General features: G+C 39.7%; 1 protein-coding gene across 6 annotated transcripts in view; it reads right to left on the bottom strand.

The window, feature by feature from the left end:
• Nucleotides 1–5129: 5129 nt before the first annotated feature.
• The window catches only part of Dlg5 (Discs large 5), an 847504-nt gene continuing 831944 nt past the window's right edge, over nucleotides 5130–20689 (bottom strand). For all 6 annotated transcript variants that reach the window (XM_068372367.1, XM_068372363.1, XM_068372364.1 and 3 more), the window contains 2 exons: nucleotides 19318–19540; nucleotides 5130–7088 (listed from right to left, as the gene is read on the bottom strand). In XM_068372367.1, the coding sequence (XP_068228468.1) occupies nucleotides 6982–7088; nucleotides 19318–19540 (330 nt within the window). In that variant the 3' untranslated portion in view covers nucleotides 5130–6981. The remainder of the gene's footprint in view (nucleotides 7089–19317; nucleotides 19541–20689) is intronic.

Raw genomic sequence — 20689 nt, 5'->3', positions numbered from 1 at the left:
CTTAGCAAGAAACACCAATCTTTTCTTGCTCCTGCCACCATGGTCTTCCCCTTTGCTAAAAAGTCCTTGCTGGCGGTGTTGAAGGCGGTGGAGGAAAGGAAACCTTGCCCTACATTGGAGGAATGTAGGCCCCTCTCCCTCGCCCTACCTCCTGACGACAAGAACTGGAAAGACATCCAGTTAACTTTCTCGGTAGGAAAGTTGGAGGCTGATGTAGCAGGACGTCAGTTTAATGAGAACCTTCCCAAGCTCTCTGAATAGCTTCTGCTTCGGGAGCTGGATACGAAAGAGAGACTGGCCGCCTCCCTTTCCCTCCAAGTGCAATTGGAGACGATGGGCGTGGACACTCGGACCCCAGATATGTATATGGTCTTAGCTAAGACCCGTCTCGCCACCCTGACGAAGGTCTTCTACAGCTTCATCAGGGCTCGGAGAGCCTGTAGGGAATTCGTGTTTACGGACGCTACCGTCAAACAAGAACCCTGGAGACTGATCTCCTCCAACATTTGGGGGAAAAACCTCTTCCCCGATGATCTCGTGAAAGAGATCGTAGACAGAGCCGCCACCGAGAACAGGAACCTTCTCAACAAGTGGGGCATGTCTAGAAAGAGGAAATCTTCTCAGGATGAGGGCCCCCAACCTAAGAAGAAATCTAACAAGCCTAGGCCTCAGCAGCAACAGGCTAAGCGCCAGTTTCCGGCACCCGCTACTCACCAGTTGGTGGCTCAGCCTCAACAGACCTTTCAGTTGGTCCCTCAGCCGGTGGTGGCTCAGTCACCAGTCTTCACACCTGCTTACGAAAGACAGTCGACTACCTTTCGTCCCAAAGGTAGAGGCTCTGGCAGAGACTCCTCTCGACGCCCTTCCAGAGGGAGAGGAGGGAGGGGAGCAGGCGGCCGAGGTGGCAAACCCTAGGGAAACCAGAAGCAATGAAATGCTTCCGGTGGGAGGAAGACTCCTCCTCTTCCAGGATCGTTGGACCTTCGATCCTTGGGCTCACAGCATCATCAAGAACGGATTAGGGTGGAGCTGGGTATCACCACCTCCAACCTTCCATCAATTCTTCCAACACTCCACCCCCGTCCTGGAAGAATACGTCCAAGAACTCTTGAACAAGAAGGTGATCAAGAGGGTAAAGTCCACCAGGTTCCAGGGAAGACTGTTCTGTGTTCCCAAGAAGGACTCCGACAAACTCAGTGTCATTCTGGACTTGTCCCCTCTCAACAAGTTCATCGTGAACAACAAATTCAAGATGCCAACTCTACAGCACATCAGAGCCCTACTGCCCCAAAAGGTATTCACAGTCTCGATAGACTTGGCGGACGCCTACTGGCACATTCTAATGAATCGCCAGGCCTCCTCCTACCTAGGATTCAGGCTTCAAAGAAGGCAATACGCCTTCAGAGCCATGCCCTTCGGGCTCAACATAGCTCCAAGGATCTTCACAAAGCTCGCAGAAACGATCGTCCAACAGCTACGCCTTCAAGGCATCCAGGTGATGGCTTACCTGGACGATTGGCTGGTATGGGCCGCATCCTCAGAAGAATGCTTGCAAGCTTCAAGAAAAGTGACCCAATTCCTGGAACATCTGGGTTTCAAAATCAACACCAAGAAGTCTCGACTTTCTCCAGCTCAGAAGTTTCAATGGCTAGAAATCCATTGGAACCTTCAGTCACACCATCTTTCCATCCCTCCGAAGAAAAGGAAGGAAATAGCGGGATCTGTCAAGAGACTCCTAGAATCCAAACGGATTTCAAGACGTCAACGGGAGCAGGTGCTCGGCTCCCTCCAGTTCGCTTCAGTGACAGACCCAGTGCTACGAGCACAGCTAAAGGATGCATCGGGAGTCTGGAGAAGATACGCATCCATCGCTCGAAGAGATCTCAAGAGACCTCTGCCAACCAGGCTTCGTTCACTCCTAAAGCCATGGTCGGAGGCAAAGAACCTGAAGAGATCAGTCCCCCTTCAACCACCACCTCGGTCGGTCGTTATCCACACAGATGCATCGCTAGAAGGATGGGGGGGTCACTCCCCTCAACGACAAGTTCAAGGAACATGGTCTCCCCTATTCAAGATGTTCCACATCAACTTCTTGGAGGCCATGGCAGTCCTTCTTTCTCTGAAGAGGCTGTCTCCACGACCCTCGTCCCACATCCGTCTAACTCTGGACAGCGCCGTTGTGGTCAGATGTCTCAACCGTCAGGGCTCAAGATCGCCCCAACTCAACCAAGTGTTACTGCCCATCTTCCGCCTTGCGGACAAGAAGAGATGGCACCTCTCAGCAATTCACCTTCAAGGATTCCACAACGTGACGGCAGATGCTCTATCAAGGACAACCCCGACAGAGTCAGAATGGTCCCTAGACGCAGACTCGTTCTCCTTCATCTCTCGCCAAGTCCCGGAACTTCAGATTGACCTCTTCGCGACGAGCGACAACAAACAACTTCCTCGTTACGAGGCCCCTTACAAGGACCCCAGAGCAGAACAGATGGTCCAAGATTTACCTGTTCCTTCCACCCAACCTTCTGCTGAAAGTCCTCACCAAGCTGAGAACCTTCCAAGGAACAGCAGCCCTAGTGGCACCCAAGTGGCCACGGAGCAACTGGTTCCCTTTAATCCTGGAGTTACAACCCAAGATAATTCCCCTGCCGGACCCAGTTCTATCCCAGCAAGTTCAGAAGTCGACTGTCTTCGCTTCATCAAGGAAAACCCGAGACCTACATCTCATGATTTTCTCTCCCTAGCCGTTAAGAAGAGGTTTGGGATCTCGAAGAAAAGTTTGGACTTCCTAGAGGAATACAAAACTAAATCTACCAGAAGGCAATACGAATCTTCCTGGAAGAAATGGGTGTCCTTTGTCAAGGCTAAAAATTCCACGGAAATCTCTATAGATTTTTGTCTGTCCTTCTTTATTCACCTTCATGGACAGGGCTTGGCAGCCAACACCATTGCTACCTGCAAATCGGCCTTGACAAGACCACTACTCTATGCCTTCCAGATCGACCTGTCCGACGACATCTTTAATAAGTTGCCAAAGGCATGTGCTAGACTCCGTCCTGCACCTCCTCCGAGACCTATCTCCTGGTCTCTCGACAAAGTGCTCCAGTTTGCCTCAAGTCTGGACAACGAGTCTTGCCCTCTGAAAGATTTGACTCAAAAAGTGATATTCCTTTTTTGCTCTCGCCTCGGGAGCCTGAGTCAGTGAGATTGTGGCTTTATCAAGAGAAGAGGGCCAGATACAGTTTGCTGACACAAGCGAACTTAACCTCTTTCCTGACCCAACGTTTCTCGCCAAGAACGAGCTTCCCACCAAACGGTGGGGCCCCTGAAGAATCTGCCCCCTGAAGGAAGATGTCTCTCTATGCCCAGTGGAGAGTCTAGAGGTCTATCTTCGAAGAACTTCAGACTTCGGCGGAGGACAGCTCTTTAAAGGAAAAACATCAGGGTCTGATTTGTCACTCAAACAACTAAGGGCGAAGATCACCTACTTTATTCGCAGAGCGGATCCTGACAGTACACCCGCAGGTCATGATCCCAGGAAAGTCGCCTCTTCCCTGAATTTCTTCCAGACGATGGACTTCGAGAGTCTTCGTTCTTTCACGGGCTGGAAATCCTCAAGTGTGTTTTCAAACACTACGCAAAGCAGATGCAAGAGTTGCGGCGCCATGTGGTGGCAGCAGGTAGTGTGCTAAAACCTGCTGCTTAGTGCTGCGTAGAACAGTGAGTTATTCGGGACTCTTAACTCCACGGGTGCCTGTGTTGACCCTAGTGCAAAACATAGTGATTTTTAGTGCTACCTAGTGACGCTAAAGACTTCTTCTACAAGGTGAAGTAACATAGACTGTAACACGTGTGCCACGTTTTAACATGAAGCGTATACTGTATAAGACTTTCTAGAAAGACTTTATAGTTCCTCTTGAGCTTATGTGTGGTATGGCAAGTTTTCCTTTTCAGATTCCACACCCACTTCTTTTGATGTCTTTAGTCTATGTTTTTAATTGCATTGCTTATTGTAAAAAAAAAAAAAAAATTTTTTTTTTTGTACCTATTTCATGCTAATTCTGTTTTAATGAATAAAAGAGTATTAGATTACCCTGTGCATCTCATTTCGCCCTCTCTTTCTCATGAAATAAAATACTGTTACAGACGTTTATTACCCTTTGTTTTGATATTATTATGAACAATGTTATTATTTTGTTCTCTTGTACAAGCTCATCTAGATTAAGGTAACTTGTTCCAACACAAGTATACTTACCTTCTCTATCTGGCCCTGGGACCGGCAGGTATCTGCGAGACTAGGTGAGTTCCTCTATCAAGCAACTTCAATATGTTCCTTCTGTCCAATTAGGACTTCCCTGCCAGGGGAGCAGGAAGCAGTAACATGGTATATGGTCATCTGAGGTGGCATGTGACGGATATGCCACAGGTCTCTGTGGTCATCAGACCATGGGGATATTGTTTAGAAGTCGAAAGGCACTACAAAAAAAGGGAAAAATCCAAGATACATTAATTCTCTGGTACACTTCCATCAGGACGACATGGCTTGAGCCCAAAAAACGGACTTTGAGCGAAGCGAAAAATCTATTTTTAGGTGAGATAGCCATGTCGTCCTGATGGACCAGCCCTTGTTCTCTATTCGGCCTTGACAGGCCCCTCCCGATCTTATTGTATCATGGAGGCTGGCATAAACGCCGAAAGGAATAACAATGGCGCGCGGCGGCGTCATCCAAGATGGTGGCCAACATGGCAACTGGATGTTGACGCCGCCGAGTACCAAAACAGTAACGGAGGAGGAGAACTTTGTAACGGCTCCTCCTATAACTTGCCACTATTCCCCCTCAAAGCGTAAACGCTATGTGGGCTGCAGATAGCTATGTGGCGTGTCAAGCATACGTCCCGTTATTATACGATATCCTAAAGGGAAACCTTATGGGTACTCGTGCCGGAAGTACCAGAAAATTATAAAGATGGATGAAAAAGACCCAGACCTGATGGAAGTTTAGTCAATAACTGTATACATATTAGATAAAGGAAAGAACTCGCCATATGCCCGCCCCAATGAAAGAAAAATGACAAAATATCTATAATGATGAATGGTAAAAATGGTGATTAAAACTATCTTTATAATAAAACATTTAATCTTTTTCTCTCCACTGTTATTGCTCACAGTAGTTTTGTATAAAGTACAATTAACATAATATATAGTCTTCTTAATCAAATCTGTAAATATTTTACAGTAATATACAAGACTAATAACATAGTGTACATACAAAATATAAACCACTCCTAGTAAGCCTCATTTAACAGAATATATTAAATCGTTGTAATCCAGGCAATGCAATTTTTTTTTTTTTTTTTGAAAAGGAAAGTCTTATCAAGAATTAAAATACATCAGGCATGAGGGCACTGAACAGGGCTTCAAATGCCCAACAATAAAATCATTCTTATGTAAGTCTTGAGTACAGTATCAGTATGAAAGACAGTAATTGGGGACAGCCCAAGAAGTGTAATAAGTGCTGCTGGATTAAATTAATATCTTTAAATTCTTAATAAACCTTAAGACATCAATTCATTGTTCAAAAAAAGAAAACAACACTTAACATCATAAGGTTAGTGCATGTCATAAGGTAATACTATTCTCTTTTGTTCTAAATATAAATATACAATTGAAATCAACTGGATTTACATGTAAGGTTTAGCATCTTTAAAAAATACTATTGAAAAGATTTTACATAACAGCTATTGGCAATTAACCTCTACTGATGCACCAAAATGGAAGTAAAAAGATTCAAGTTGAACTTTGGTTTAAATACAGCTTTTAAATTTTACATTCAAAACACTTCTAGGGAACTTAACAGGCTGTATAGTCACTACAAGGAAGACACAAGGGTAGCTACAATTAACAGTGATCATGAAATCACAGATTTCAAATTCTCAAGATTTTGTTGATGCACCTCATGCAGCATAACTGCCAACTTTAGATATGTTAACTTTTAATCATTGTATGAAATTGTTTCACATAAGGTAATAATAAGAGCCAGGTCAGTTTGTTACCTGAGATCAGGAGAGGCCAACACCAACCCAATAACATTTGCACTTGCCATCAGGCAATCCCCAAAAATATACAGGCCACTCACCAGCTCCGTTAAGGCACGAGTGAGAAGGAATATTGTCAATTCGACGATGATGCCATCACAGAAGGAGGCTACATGTAAAGCAGCAGCAGCAGCAGCTCAGCTAATCTTTGCACTGTAGCTGCCCATCTCCATTGCCTACTCAAGAAATCTCTTTGGTATAGGGGGAAGACACCTGTCATCTTCAGACTGTAAGCAGCATTCTGCTCATTTTTTTTTCATTTTAGGAAACACTATTTTCATACTTCAGGGCCATGCTTTTATTATCAATAAATAAGTCCATACTCTTGGTCATTGCCACGACCTATATATATTTAAATAATTGGTGTTACACTTGGACCAATCACAATGTAGATTCTACATGAGCAATCTACAAATTATGGTACCCAAGTATGTGATTATCATAATACTCTTTCTCTCTGGTACCTTTCTAAAAGGTTGACACTTAAATACATATTCACAAAATGCTTTTAACATGATTTCTTTAAAACAAAGATCAACAGCACAAATATAACCATTCTGGGTGATATTTTGTACTTGTGGGGTTTGGTCCAATAACAAAAAATATACAGTATATAAAATCATATGTCACAACAACAAAAATAATACTATATTTTTTACTGATTACATTAAATTAACTTTACAAGATAATTTAACATTTTTAAGTGGAATTTCTGCAATAAAGGTAAACAACAAGAACACAAGATGTTCCCAGGGAAGTACACAAAGTAACACTAAAATAAGCTCAAAAAAATTTCTTAAAGTCTTGCCATAACTATACACACCATTTTTCTTGAAACTTTAGAATTTAAAGAAAATACTTATTTTTATGTTACTTTTATAATCATTACAGACTTCCTGATGGGACCCAGAGTGTCTTGGATTGTTCTTGATCTACATGTGACTTTACTTGAGTGCTGATATAGGGCATATTAACAGCAGCAGGAATCACAGCTGGAACAAAAGTATTTAATTACATTAGTTACAGTATACCATAATACAAAACACTAAAACCTACACTGCCCCAAATCCCATACAATGAAACTAGGGTATATACAGGTATAGTATTTGCATTTTACTCATTAAAAAATGACAACCCTAGTTGGAAAAGAAGAAGGCTACAACCCCAAGGACCCTAACAGGGCAAGCAGTTAAATGCACATAATAAACAGAAGTAAATGTAAAACTATTAAAAAAGACTTGAGAATAAAACAAATATTTAAGTAAATATGCACCATAAACTATGAAACAAATTTTAGCCCCCCCCCCCCCCCAGGAAAGTTTGCACTGACCTACAAACACTCATGCTTTGAATTTTGTTAGGGTTTAACTTTGTCCACATATGTTCCTCATACACTTATTTTAGTAAGATTTCTTAAAAAGCTTCAGTAAGCCCAGGTCTCACATTTGTAAGCAACAAGTTTATTTTCAATGCCAAGAACACTATCCTGCAGAACATTATGGTGTCCATCACCAACTACTCTTTGGAATTAATTAGTTTTAATAAAAAATAAGAAAAATGGTTGACATACTCCCAATTGTTTAAGTTTGAAGATGTGGTCTCATGGTCAAAAGCAACACTACTGAAGACAAAACAAATTCTACAAACTTCGTGACTAGAATCTATGACTTCAATGCAACACTAGAAAATGTAAGAACATCCCAAGTAACAAGGTCCTTCCAAAAGTCCAACTGCAAACTAGGGAACAGATGATTACTTTCAGCATATGCATTTAGATGTTTAGCCACCCTTTACCTATACCTAATGGAATAACATTACCAATCCTCCAAGTGTAAAAATAACTACTACTTGCTAACTTACAAAAGGTATCACAGCTTAGTATCTAGGAAATCACAGGAGAAATATAATTTAGGTATACAGTATACCTCAATAAGCTTCAAAGTATACATTAAAGAAAACAAAATGGTTAAATGACTGGTTTAGCTTTAGGAAAACAGGATCTGATCCTTCCTTCCATCCCCAAAACCCATGATGTGAGAAAAATTGCCTCTGCACAAGTGTTCTTTGCTAATACAGTTGGCCCTCTGTCCTCATGGAGATTAAGTAAGAGACACACCCGCGAAGGGCGAAAAAATGTGTATAATTGGTGCCCTTGGGTCAATGAACTCTAGTTCCCCTAACCAACTAACTACTACCTACATGCAGTTGTCTAACACCACAAATAATACACTGCATTGTTTTTAAATAGACCATTAATTGTGTTTTAGGCTTTATTACATTAATTGTATAACGAAGTACTGTACAAACTCGTAATTTTACATTCTTAATAAACTCCTAAATCCTCTATAACACCAAATAAATCATTCTAAATTTCATTCTATTCTCTTCATAATCCTAAATGCTAATACTTAAAATTTAGCTATTCAATTCCATTATTAAGTTTAATGTTATATATAATTTAGTTATGATTAATTTTTACTTTAACATGATTTCTTTCTACCCTCTCTTTACGCTAAATTCCAATCTATTATCAGGTTTAATTTTGGGCTCGAACCATGTCGTCCTGATAGAAGTTCCTTATAGGCAGCTTCTACTTAGGATATTTCTACAAGTGATATACAAGAGAAATTTTACCTTGGAGGTTATCACGGAGTTCTAATCTCCGGAGCGAATATCATGAGAGATATTGTATATAAATTAGGGACATGTTAATAACAAGCCATGCTTATTCCTACCCGAATAGAGTTATCCTTGTCTCAAAGGAACATTTCTATGGACTTCTGTATTTCTTTCTTTATCTCACTGCATGATCAAGGTCACGGACCCTACAACTATTGTCTCATGTAAGTCAGGACTAACTAGACCCATTGCTTATGCTTAAGATATTGAACTCAATAGCGATCTGTTCAATAAGATCCTGAAGGATTGTGCTAAACTGAAACCTAATGCTCCTCCCAAGGCTATTTCTTGGTCATTGGATAAAGTCTAGCACTTTGCCTCCTTGATAGATAACGCCTCTACTTTTCTGAGAGATCTTACTCAGTCTATCTTTTTGCTTCCTATGGCTTCTGGTGCTAGAGTCAGTGAGATTGTGGTCTTTTCAAGGGATGATGGCCACATTGAATTCTCAGAATTGGGAGATTTAAATCTTTACCCAGCTCCTGCATTCTTGGCAAAAAACGAACTTCCCACGAAACGCTGGGGGCCCTGAAAGATTGTGCCACTTCAGGAGGACCCTTCTCTGTGCCCCGTGGAGTGTCTTAAGGCCTACCTGTTAAAGAGCTGGGTCTTTAAAGAAGGTCAACTTTTTAAAGGGGAGACCACAGGATCTGATCTTTCTTTGAAACAGCTAAGATCCAAACTCATCTATTTCATCAGAAGAGCTGACCCTGATATCATACCATCAGGTCATGACCCTGAAAAAGTTGCCTCTTCCTTAAAATTTGTCCAATCTATGTCCTTTGCAGGATTATAGGCTTACACAGGATGGAAATCTTCAAGAGTCTTCAAACATGACTTACGTCAGTTGGAAGAGATTAAACATTTTGTAATGTCCGCTGGTAGTGTGATCAAACCAGCTTCTTAAGTGTTGTATATGGATTCTTATAGACTGTATAGTTGGGACTTCTCAGTCTACTTAGTGTACGGGGACTCATGTTCCTCTTTTCAATGTACTATTCAATAATGTAAAATGTCAAAGGAGACATTTTTCCTTTTATTTCATGAGTGATACTATTTTACAACTCTGTTACATAATTCTGAGGTTGGAAAACTCCGGTTTTCCGTATATATCTAATGTTTATAATGTTACAGTTGATTGTTACATTTATGCATCTTTGGAAACAATAAAAGACTGCTGTACCTTTTTGCCTTTCCTTTCATTGGGCCCACTGTACAAAATAAAAGTAGTGTACCTCAATTTTTAATACTCCTTTTACAAATTTTGGTCTTTTCATCTACTAGAGACAAATATCTTCTCCACAGTGAGTGGGACTGTGATGTTGATTTCCTTTGCGCCTACTTTTTACAAACATATTGCTTGCCCCATAGCTTGGTACCATAATTACTAATGCTAAAGGGATTATGATTATGTCTATGGGATGTAAAGGGTTAAAACTCTCCTGGCCACAACTGAGAATAGTAATTCTCTGGTACAGTTCCATCAGGACAACATGGCTCGAGCCCAAAAACCTGATGGCCCGCCCGTTACTTTTCATCCCCTCTCAATTCTCAGTGTGGGATCTCACGTCATGCGATGGCTGCTCCATGAATGATTCAACAGGAAACGTGTTAGTTGTAGCACACTGAGATCGGGAGTTGTAACAGCTCTTTTGCTCACATTTCCTACCCTATCCCTTATCCTTCAAGACAAGTTTAACTCTATTCGGGGAAAGATAACCATGGCTTATTATTAACATATCCCTGATTTATACACGATATCTCTCGGGACATTCGCTCCGGAGAAAGGTAAAATTTCTCTGGTATATCACTGGTAGAAATATCCCAAGTATACTGTACATGCCATTGAGGAACTTCCATCAGGACGATATGGCTATCTCACCCAAAAATAGATTTTTCTTACGTCCAAAGTCCATTTTTTTGTCTCAAGCCATGTCATCCTGATGGAAGGTTCCTATAGGTAGCTTTCTAAGGGATATTTGGCTACAGTGATATTCCCAGAGAATAGACCATTAGGTCTCCAGAATTCTAACTCCTGGCGCGAATATCCTTAAAATTTCTCTTAAGGATATCGCATAATATCAGGGGACGCATATCTTGATACGACACATAGCAATCTTCACCCCGAATAGCGTTTTTATTTTGAAGGGGAAGAGTGGCGAAAAACAAAAGGGGAGCCATTATCAAGGTTACCATTCCTACCGTACTACTGCGAGTATCATTCCTATTTTTGTAGCGAATTTGCAAGGTGGTTTTCCCTTTTGATCTAATATTTTGATCGCTTTTGTGAGGATTAAAAATGCAATCTCCAGCTTCTTCTGCCTCTGGAAAGTTGAGTATTTATTCTTTACAGTGTATAATTTTTAGCTCCTGCTTCACAGTGAAATTAAGAGTAATCTATTGTGTCAAGGAGCTAGGCCTGTCACTGGAGGCGCCATGGGCGCTGTCGTTCGTTATGCATGTGTTATTTAGTTAGCAGAACGACTTTCCCGGTTGTAATAGCATTAATAAATTATGAAAGCTATTTAGGCACAATTATACTAGTAAAGATATATATTTTATACTTATAATTTCCTCTTCCTCTTGTCGATCGTATACATTAAGAGTTTCGGCAATTTAGGTAACTGAGATCTCGTCTTGCGCTAGGCTACCTAGCCTATGCGCTGTAGTATACTTTCAGACATTATCCCCGTTTACCCTCGTGTATTGTTTTATCAATTCTACGGGAGATAGTACATCTCCTAGAATTATACAAATCAATACTTGTCTCCTGTGATTTAAGGGTAATCCCTCCTTGCCTCTTAGTGCCACCATAGGCGACAACCCTATCTGGTCTTGCCATAGAGTAGTTCACTCCGGCTTGACTAGGCTAGGGTTTTCTGTCTCCCACCTTTGCCTAGGGAGTTCGTGTTCGCTGCTGCAACAGCGAAACATGAACCCAGAAAGCTGATATCTTCTAACATCTGGGGTAAAGACGTCTTCCCAAACGAAGTAGTCAAAGAGGTTGTCGAGAAAGCCATCACGGAGAATAGGAACCTTCTCCATAAGTGGGGCATCTCTTCAAAGAGGAAGTCTTCCCCGGATGCGGGTCTCCAACCTAAAAGGAGGACGAAGAAGTCTAGACTTCCCCTCGGCCTGCTCAACAACATCCCACAGTCACCATGAACGCGGTGCCCCAAGTGGTGGCCCAAACACAGACCACCTTCCAAGTGGTGCCTCAACAGCTGGTTGCCCAGTCACCAGCATTCAACCCCGGGTTTGAGAGGCAGACCACTACCTTTCGGTTGAAAGGTAAAGGATCCAGACGGGGCTCCTCTAGACATCCCTCAAGAGGTAGGGGAGGACGCGGTCGAGGAGGTAAACCCTCCGGTCAATCGAAGCAAGGAGATGCTTCCGGTGGGAGGGAGGCTCCAACATTTTCAGGATTGTTGGACCTTTGATCCTTGGGCCCACGGCCTAATCAAGATTGGACTAGGATGGAAACGGAACAAGTCTCCACCATCATTTCCTCAATTCTTCCAACACTCCACCCCCGCATTAGAAGAATATACCTTAGAGCTCTTGAGCATACAGGTTATAAGGAAAGCAAAGTTCATCAAATTCAAGGGAAGGCTGTTTTGTGTTCCCAAGAAGGACTCTGACAAACTCAGAGTCATTCTGGACTTGTCGCCATTCAATAAGTTCATAGAAAACAGCAAGTTCAGGATGTTAACCCTTCAACACATAAGGACCCTGTTACAAAAAGGGGCGTTCACAGTCTCGATAGACCTAACAGATGCCTATTGGCACCTTCAAGTCAGTCGCACCCTCTCCTCCTACCTAGGATTCAAGTTATAGAAGATAAAGTATGTTCTCAGAGCCATACCCTTCGGACTAAACATAGCCCCCAGTATCTTCATGAAACTTGCAGACGCTGTCGTGCAACAACTACGCCTAGAAGGTGTTCAGGTGGCAGCGTACCTGGACGACTAGCAGGTGCGGGCAGCATCCGAAACGGCTTGTCTACAAGCATCCAAAGAAGTGATCCAGTTCCTGGAACATCTGGGATGCAAGATCAACTTCAAGATGTCTCGACTCTCTCCAGCTCAAGGGTTTCAATGGCTGGAAATCCATTGGAACCTGAGGTCATACCGTCTCTCCATTCCCTCAGGGAAGAGGAGGGAGATCGCAGGGCCTGTCAAGAAACTACTGAAATCCGACAGGATTTGAGGACGCCAACAGGAAAGAGTACTGGGCTCTCTTCAGTTTGCAGCAGTAACAGACCCAGTGCTAAGAGCACAGCTTTAAGATGTGTCAGGAGTCTGGAGAAGATACGCATCAAATGCTCGAAGAGATCTAAAATGACCGATACCGGCCTTACTACGATCACTTCTCAACCCGTGATCAAAGGCCAAGAGCCTAATGAGGACCGTGCCCTTGCAACCACCTCTGCCGTCGATGACCATCCACATGGATGACTTGGTCATCTCTGTTAAAGGCCTTTCTCATCAACATTTTGGAAGCCATGGCAGTCCTCTTGACGTTCGGAAAACTCTTCCCTCGCAGATCAGTCCACATCAGGCTGATCTTGGACAGCGAAGTGATAGCGAGATGTCTGAACCGACAAGGCTCGAGATCGTCCCATATCAACCATGTGATATTAGCCATCCTTTGTCTAGAGAGATGGCATTTATCAGCAGTTCACTTACAAAGGTTCTGCAATGTGACAGCGGACGCTCTATCCAGGCTCAAGCTGATACTCAGAATGGTCCTCAGATGCAGACTCATTCTCCTCCATCTTGGAACAAGTTCCGAAACTGCAGATCAACCTCTTTGCGGCGAGCGACAACATGAAACTACCTCGATATGTAGCCCCATACGAGGACCCTCTAGAGGAGATAACGGACGCCATGTCCCTAGGTTGGGATGAATGGACCCGGATTTTCCTGTTCCTTCCATCCAATCTCCTGCTGAAGGTCCTCAACAAGCTGAGATCCTTCCAGGGAACGGCAGCTCAAGTGGCCCCCAAGTGGTCCAAGAGCAACTGGTTCCCTCTAGTGATGGAACTGAGGCTGAGGCCAGTCCCTTTACTGAACCCAGCACTATCTCAACGGGTTCAGAAGTCGACTGTCCTCGTTTCATCACAGAGAACCAAAAACCTTCATCTCATGATTTTTTCCCCTTAGCGGTTAAGAAAAGATTTGGGATCTCAAAAGGCAGTATAGACTTCTTAGAAGAATAAAAGTCTCAGTCAACTAGAAGAAAATATGAATCGTCTTGGAAAAAGTGGGTTGCTTTCGTTAAAGCAAAAGGACCGAAAGAAATTTCAATGGACTTCTGTCTGTCCTTTATCCACCTTCATGAACAAGGTCTGGCAGCCAACACGATAATTACGTGCAAGTCAGCCCTGACTAGACCTCTTCTATACGCCTTTCAAGTGGACCTGACGAACGAAATCTTTAACAAGATCCCGAAGGCATGCGCTAGACTTAGGCCTGCAACTCCTCCGAAGCCCATTTTATGGTCCTTGGACAAGGTCCTACATTATGCTTCATCTGTGAACAATGAAGATTGTTCTCTCAAGGATCTAACCCAGAAGGTTAGTTTCCTGTTTGCTATAGCCGCAGGGGCTAGAGTTAGTGAAACAGTAGCCCTATCAAGAAATGAGGGCCACATTCAGTTCACAGAAGTAGGAGAACTGAATCTCTTTCCTGATCCAACCTTTCTTGCCAAGAACAAGCTACCCACTAAGAGATGGGATCCCTGGAGAATCTGCCCTCTGAAGGAAGATGTCTCTCTGTGTCCAGTAGAGTGTCTAAAGGTCTATCTTCGTAGAACTTCAGACTTCAGGGGAGGACAGCTTTTCAAAGGAGAAACTTCAGGATCAAACTTATCCCTAAAACAACTGAGGGCGAAGCTCACCTACTTCATTAGCAGAGCGGATCCTGACAGTACACCTGTATGTCATGATCTGAGAAAAATTGCCTCATCACTAAACTTTTTTCAGTATATGGACTTTGAGTGTCTTCGCTCATATACTGGATGGAAGTCATCCAGAGTGTTCTACAAACACTATGCTAAACAAGTCCACGAACTGAAGCATTACGTGGTGGCGGCAGGTAGTGTATTAAAACCTGTCGTCTAGTGCTGCGATGAACAGTTAATTAATTGGGACTATCAATTAGGGTGAAAAGGTGTTGACACTTCCAATGCGATACCTTTTAAGTGGGTGTCACCATGGTGACACTAAGACTGTTCAAAATCTCAGGTGTGGAATTATACAGATAACACTTGTGCCATGTGTACATAGTACACAGTATTGATAGTATACAACATTTACAGAAAATTATTTTAGAAAATTTTATCAAAATTTTCAAATTTAGAGTGGCACTCATCATTTCTTCCCTTTCAGGAAGAAAAATTTTTTCTGTATACGTTGTACGTATAATTCCCTTAACACATTACACTCGTTATTCCATTTGGTCATTTATTCGAAATAAATGTCTATTAGAGTGTAATTGCATCATAATTCGCCCTGAAATTAGCACAATAAATATGCCAGAGTTCTCTTACTTATTCAACTAAGTAAACCTCATATTATTGTATACTTACAAACAAAGGATATAGTTGATACTTAGTTGTTCCGACAACATATACAAACCGTGAGATTTCTGTATATATAGTTGATACTTATGTTTGTTCATACAATACATGCAAACCTTGAGACCCCTTTTCTACTGTCTAGTATGACTCTTCCCTGCAAGGGGCAGGAAGCACTACCATTGTCCATGATTAGTGGTAATGACGGATAACAGTAACGTCATTTGTCTCAATGGTCCGGATGACCATAGAAAAATTGTCCCAAGGTTAAGGCACCTATGAAAATCCACAGATACAGTACTTTCTGGTAATTCGCTGGTAAACTTCCATCAGGAAGACATGGCTTGAGCCCCAAAAACGGATTTTGAGCGAAGCGAAAAATCTATTTTTGGGCGAGATGGCCAAGTCGTCCTGATGGGCCCTCCTTTTCCATAGAAAAGGCTTAGGCAAGATCCCTCCCGAAACTACTATATCTGTAGCACCATGCTCAATGCTACAAGGAATGAGTGCCATCTTGGATACTCGTAGTAGTACGGGAGGAAGGGTAACCTTGATAACGGCTTCCCTTCTGTTTTTCGCCACTCTTCCCCAGGGCTGGGGAGTCGGAGTCGAGGAGTCGGAGTCGGAGTCGAAGTCGAGGCCAATTTAAGGACTAGAGGAGTCGGAGTCAGAGTCGTAAAATTCCACCGACTTCGACTCCGACTCCTAAAAAATGAAATTTTTGCGCTGGAGAAATATTCTCTTTTGGTATCCTAAGTCGCATTTTTTCAAAGTCGCTCAAAAAAAGTTTCATATTACCCGCCGTTTTCTTTAACACCCTCTCGAATAAAGGCAGTCACTGGGAAACACATATAGCTCCTGCCATCTCTCGTCCATAAGCCAAACCAAAACAATAATATTATACATGCGATCAGCTGTTCTCTCCACGCACGAGTCTCTAGACATTAAAGTTTATTTCATGATTAACTCTTCATTTAATCACCATTAGCCATTTAAAAGGTAGGAGTTGTTACTGATTCATTGTTTTATGCATCACGTATATGAATAATCTTAGAATTAAGTCATTATCTATATGTAAACATCGTGAAATGATGGGTGTTTTGATTACAGTTTCGTGTAGCCTAGGAAAAGCTGAATCCAAGAAATTACGCGAAATGTTTTCAATAAAACAATTACTTACTAGGCTAGTAGGCCTAGGCTGTATCGTTATGTATCCAATTCCCATGATAATGAATATTAGTCATACCCTGTTATTCAGATGAGCAAAATAAAAACTATTTTATAAGAAATATATATTGAAGAAATGAAGGCATAGCCTTATTTTTTTTAAATAGGAGTAGGAGTAGGAGTCGGAGTCGGATGTTCAGACTCCCGACTCCCCAGCCCTGCTCTTCCCCCTTGAAACGAAAACGCTATTCGGGATGAAGATTGCTATGTGTCGTATCAAGACATACGTCCCCTGATATTATGCGATACCCTTAAGAGAAATTTTAAGGATATTTGTGCCAGGAGTTAGAATTCATTAGACCTAAAGGTCAATTCTCTGGGAATATCAATTTAACCAAATATCCCTTAGAAAGCTACCTATAGGAACCTTCCATCAGGACGACATGGCCATCTCACCCAAAACTAGATTTTTCGCTTCGCTCAAAATTCGTTTTATTTTCCCTCCTTTCATAATTTTTATGTTATTATTTTGAGCTTATTATTTCTCTTTAATAATATTTGATGCCTTCCTGCCTGATGAATTACATGCATTTTTAGTTTAAATAACTAGAATAAAACAACAAGACTTTAGTTCGCCATCGGTAAAATACTATCGTATAATATTTTATCTTCCATTCTTCCTTCTCTTCTGTTTACTTTTCGTTTCTGTTCATCACAAATTATTATCATTCATTTCAGTCTGTTTGTTCCTTATTCCCTTTCTTATTGTATATTGTCTTTATTCTTTATTTCCATTTTTCAATATTTCATACAATATTTTATGCATTAATTCTATTTTGAGCAGATTTTTGTATAGACAAATTTACAGCCTAAAATAGATATTCTATCTGGTATAAGCTATACTGAGAAACCTCTGGCTGGCTATTCTATTTTTAGCTATGCTCCTCACAAACCTTATATTGATTTGTTATTCTATAAAGAAATGTTTTCCTCTATATCATTTTTGTTAATGGCAAAATGTTTCCCCTTTTATTAGCAGAGCAGAACATGTTCTGCTCTACTTTTCATTCTTTCTCAATTTGTATAGAAAAAAATGCCCACAGAACAAGTGGTCATGAAAAGAAAAGGTTGACAGCTTTAATGAACAACTTAACTGAACTAGCTGTAATGGAAAATTTTATTCCCTGTTTGACAGTGGGGTTTCAAACTAAAAAAAATCAAAATTAGAGTTTACTATAATTGAAAAAATTTCTCATTATTATATGATGGTAATTCTTAAAAGCTTTCTTTACAAAAGAAGTGCAGATTTTTTCGTTAACAAATAAGGAAGTTACCGATTATCGTAAGATTATATAAATTCTAAATTCTAATTTCCTTATTCTTTTCATCAAAATAATATTCCTAATTGAAAATTATTCAAGTAGACAATAAATAAATAATGATACTCCAATTCCAAAATGCTTACCTTTTCATAGCGAGAACGAAAGAATCTTTTCTTTTAGTTAACAGAAATGTAAATTTTTATTTTTTATCTTTCATTTTATACTACACATCAAATATTACTTAAACAAACTGTATGTATATAACTATTTTAATCATTTTTATTATTAAAATTTATAAAGAGTTTATCACTGAATAGTTTACATGTGTTAGCTATAATGTTGTCATGTATATTTGTTTATTTTTCATTACTGTATAAACAAGATTTTGAGAAAACCCATGTTTCACTTAACTGTATCCAACAACAATGCATTTAATATTCACATATTATTGTATTAAGAAATAAAAACAGCAAATACTAATCTCCATTGTTTTCGTTTATAAGTTGATGACACTACCGTCCATAAATATCATACGCTACCATCTATGCTTTCCAGCAAACTTCTGAAGAATGTTTTTTATTTCAAAAAAGAAACAATTAATTGTTGAACTATTATTTCATCATACAATGGTAAATAGTTTTATTTAAAATACTTTTCGGTCATTATATTTATTGCTGAGTTAAATGACATAATAAAGTTTACCATAGTTTAATCTATGTTGCCAATGCATGATAATTTATAGTTTTTATATTTGCAGCACTTAGGAAATTTGGTTCACCTTTTCACAAACCAAATACAACCCCTGGCACTTACTATCAACAGGAATTACATAGTCTTATGTAAGATTGTGTTAAAACAAAAGTCCATTTTTTCCCTCCAGTTTGGAAAGAGGTTTCACCCGATTCCAAACAACTTAACAGCTATAGTCATTGTTTTCTTACCTTCATCTACAACTTGTTGTTTATATTTGTCAGTATATATGCTTTTTCTAATTCGTAACTGAATTTTTGGTATGTATGGGACAAAATTATTCTATTTGTATCTTTGAAAATCTGTTCATTAAAGGTTTGTATAACGGGGCATTGATGTAACAGCTAAAGAAGAATAATAACAAAATAATTGTTCCTTCCACCCTACTCTTAATGAACGACAATCGAAAATAATTAAATTTAAAAATTAAATTAATAGAACCTTCACTGGAATTTTAGTCACAATCAATAACACTTAAACAAGAGATTTTCCCCTTAAAAGGTTAATCTTGAAATGGGCTCTACATTGTGCCTTTTATCCCTGAATTCCTATTTGATCTAGGTATTTACCTATACTTTTTCTATTATTCAAGATCAGTACTTTAATTCCTATATTAATAATGATGATGTTATATCAAGGGTTATTTGACCCTGATGAACTGACAGTGATGTAATACTATAATGATCATGACAACAATTACTGTAAATGAATAAATAAAACATACCTGATATAACATGCTTGTATTCTTGCTCCATTTTAATAGAAAGTTCATACATTTCTTTGGCTTCTTTTTGGGAAATTCTTTCTGCGGACGGGTGATGGGAATCACAAACTTCACGAATCTGTTTGTGATGTCTGTACTTGAGCAGCAAAACAATGGGGTATATATTATGCTGATGTAACCGCTCCACTGATGAAAGACTTATGTCCAAAATACCATGGCAATTCTAGTGGTAGAAGTAAAAACATTTTACAGCATTAGAATACCAAAGTTTTAAACATTCCCTTAAAGATTATCAGCATATTCAAAAGCTACCAGCAAAAGTGAGAAAAATAAAATTATATATATATATATATATATATATATATATATATATATATATATATATATATATATATATATATATATATAAGCAAAGTTGGCCAAATGAATTCAAACTGAGGCAAGGGACTAAGGCTAGATTGCATTTCTCACAAAATCAACTGGTCTTGTACGCTACATTTAAAAACTCAAACTACAGGTGATTATGCCTATTCATTTCAAGATAAAACACAGAATTGTAAGCATTATAAGTTTAAAAGAAAAACTGGTCATGATCCTTTTTCCTAATAGCTTGGCATTCTGTTTAAAATTGAGATTTTGTTTAATGACATAATGCACTTTGCGTTACTACTAATGGTAGAAAATGAAAAAAAAAAAAAAAAAATCACCAACAAATCTAGTGTAAACTAAACAAATTAAGTACTATACAGAAAAGAAAAAACAAAAGATCAGCTTAGCAAAAGATGAGACATACAATTCAGTATTATGGACAATGAAATTTCACTTACCATAATACATGGAAAAATAGAAAGGGGAGCATTCTAACATATATTTAGTAACATGAATATGTGGAAACCAGGTAGTGGTTTAAGACATTCAATGAGCTCACTTTCAACCCAAAACACACTTAATTCCCTTGAGTAGTACTCTTAAACTTATAGGGGATATAGGTAATATGTAAAGTGAAGGCAGGGATAATGAAGGGTAAAAATATGGCCAAAAAATACATATATTTACCCTTTCACCTAAAGATCTACTTAAATCATCATCAGCGCAACATTCAAGGATATTCTAAAGTCTCTTAAATACAATAAAAATAGAGAAAGAATACTAAAGGGCAAATATCATCAAGAGAAACAAAGGAGACTGTTCTAACTTTAAACACCACACAGTGTAGCTTTACTGTTTTTGTCTAAAGTACACTGATAGTTTATTGTTTCTATCATTATCCAATAAAGGAAGGGTAATTTACTATATTCAACAATGGAGGTTTTTAATCTAGTTTACATTAGAGAGTAGGAGTAATTTTAATTTTATTTTTTTTTTATTTTCA

This window comes from Palaemon carinicauda, chromosome 4, assembly GCF_036898095.1.
Source record: "Palaemon carinicauda isolate YSFRI2023 chromosome 4, ASM3689809v2, whole genome shotgun sequence".
In the NCBI taxonomy this organism is placed as follows: domain Eukaryota; kingdom Metazoa; phylum Arthropoda; class Malacostraca; order Decapoda; family Palaemonidae; genus Palaemon; species Palaemon carinicauda.
The sequence above is the reverse complement of the archived record's forward strand: the minus strand, read 5'-3'. Positions and strand labels throughout refer to the sequence as shown.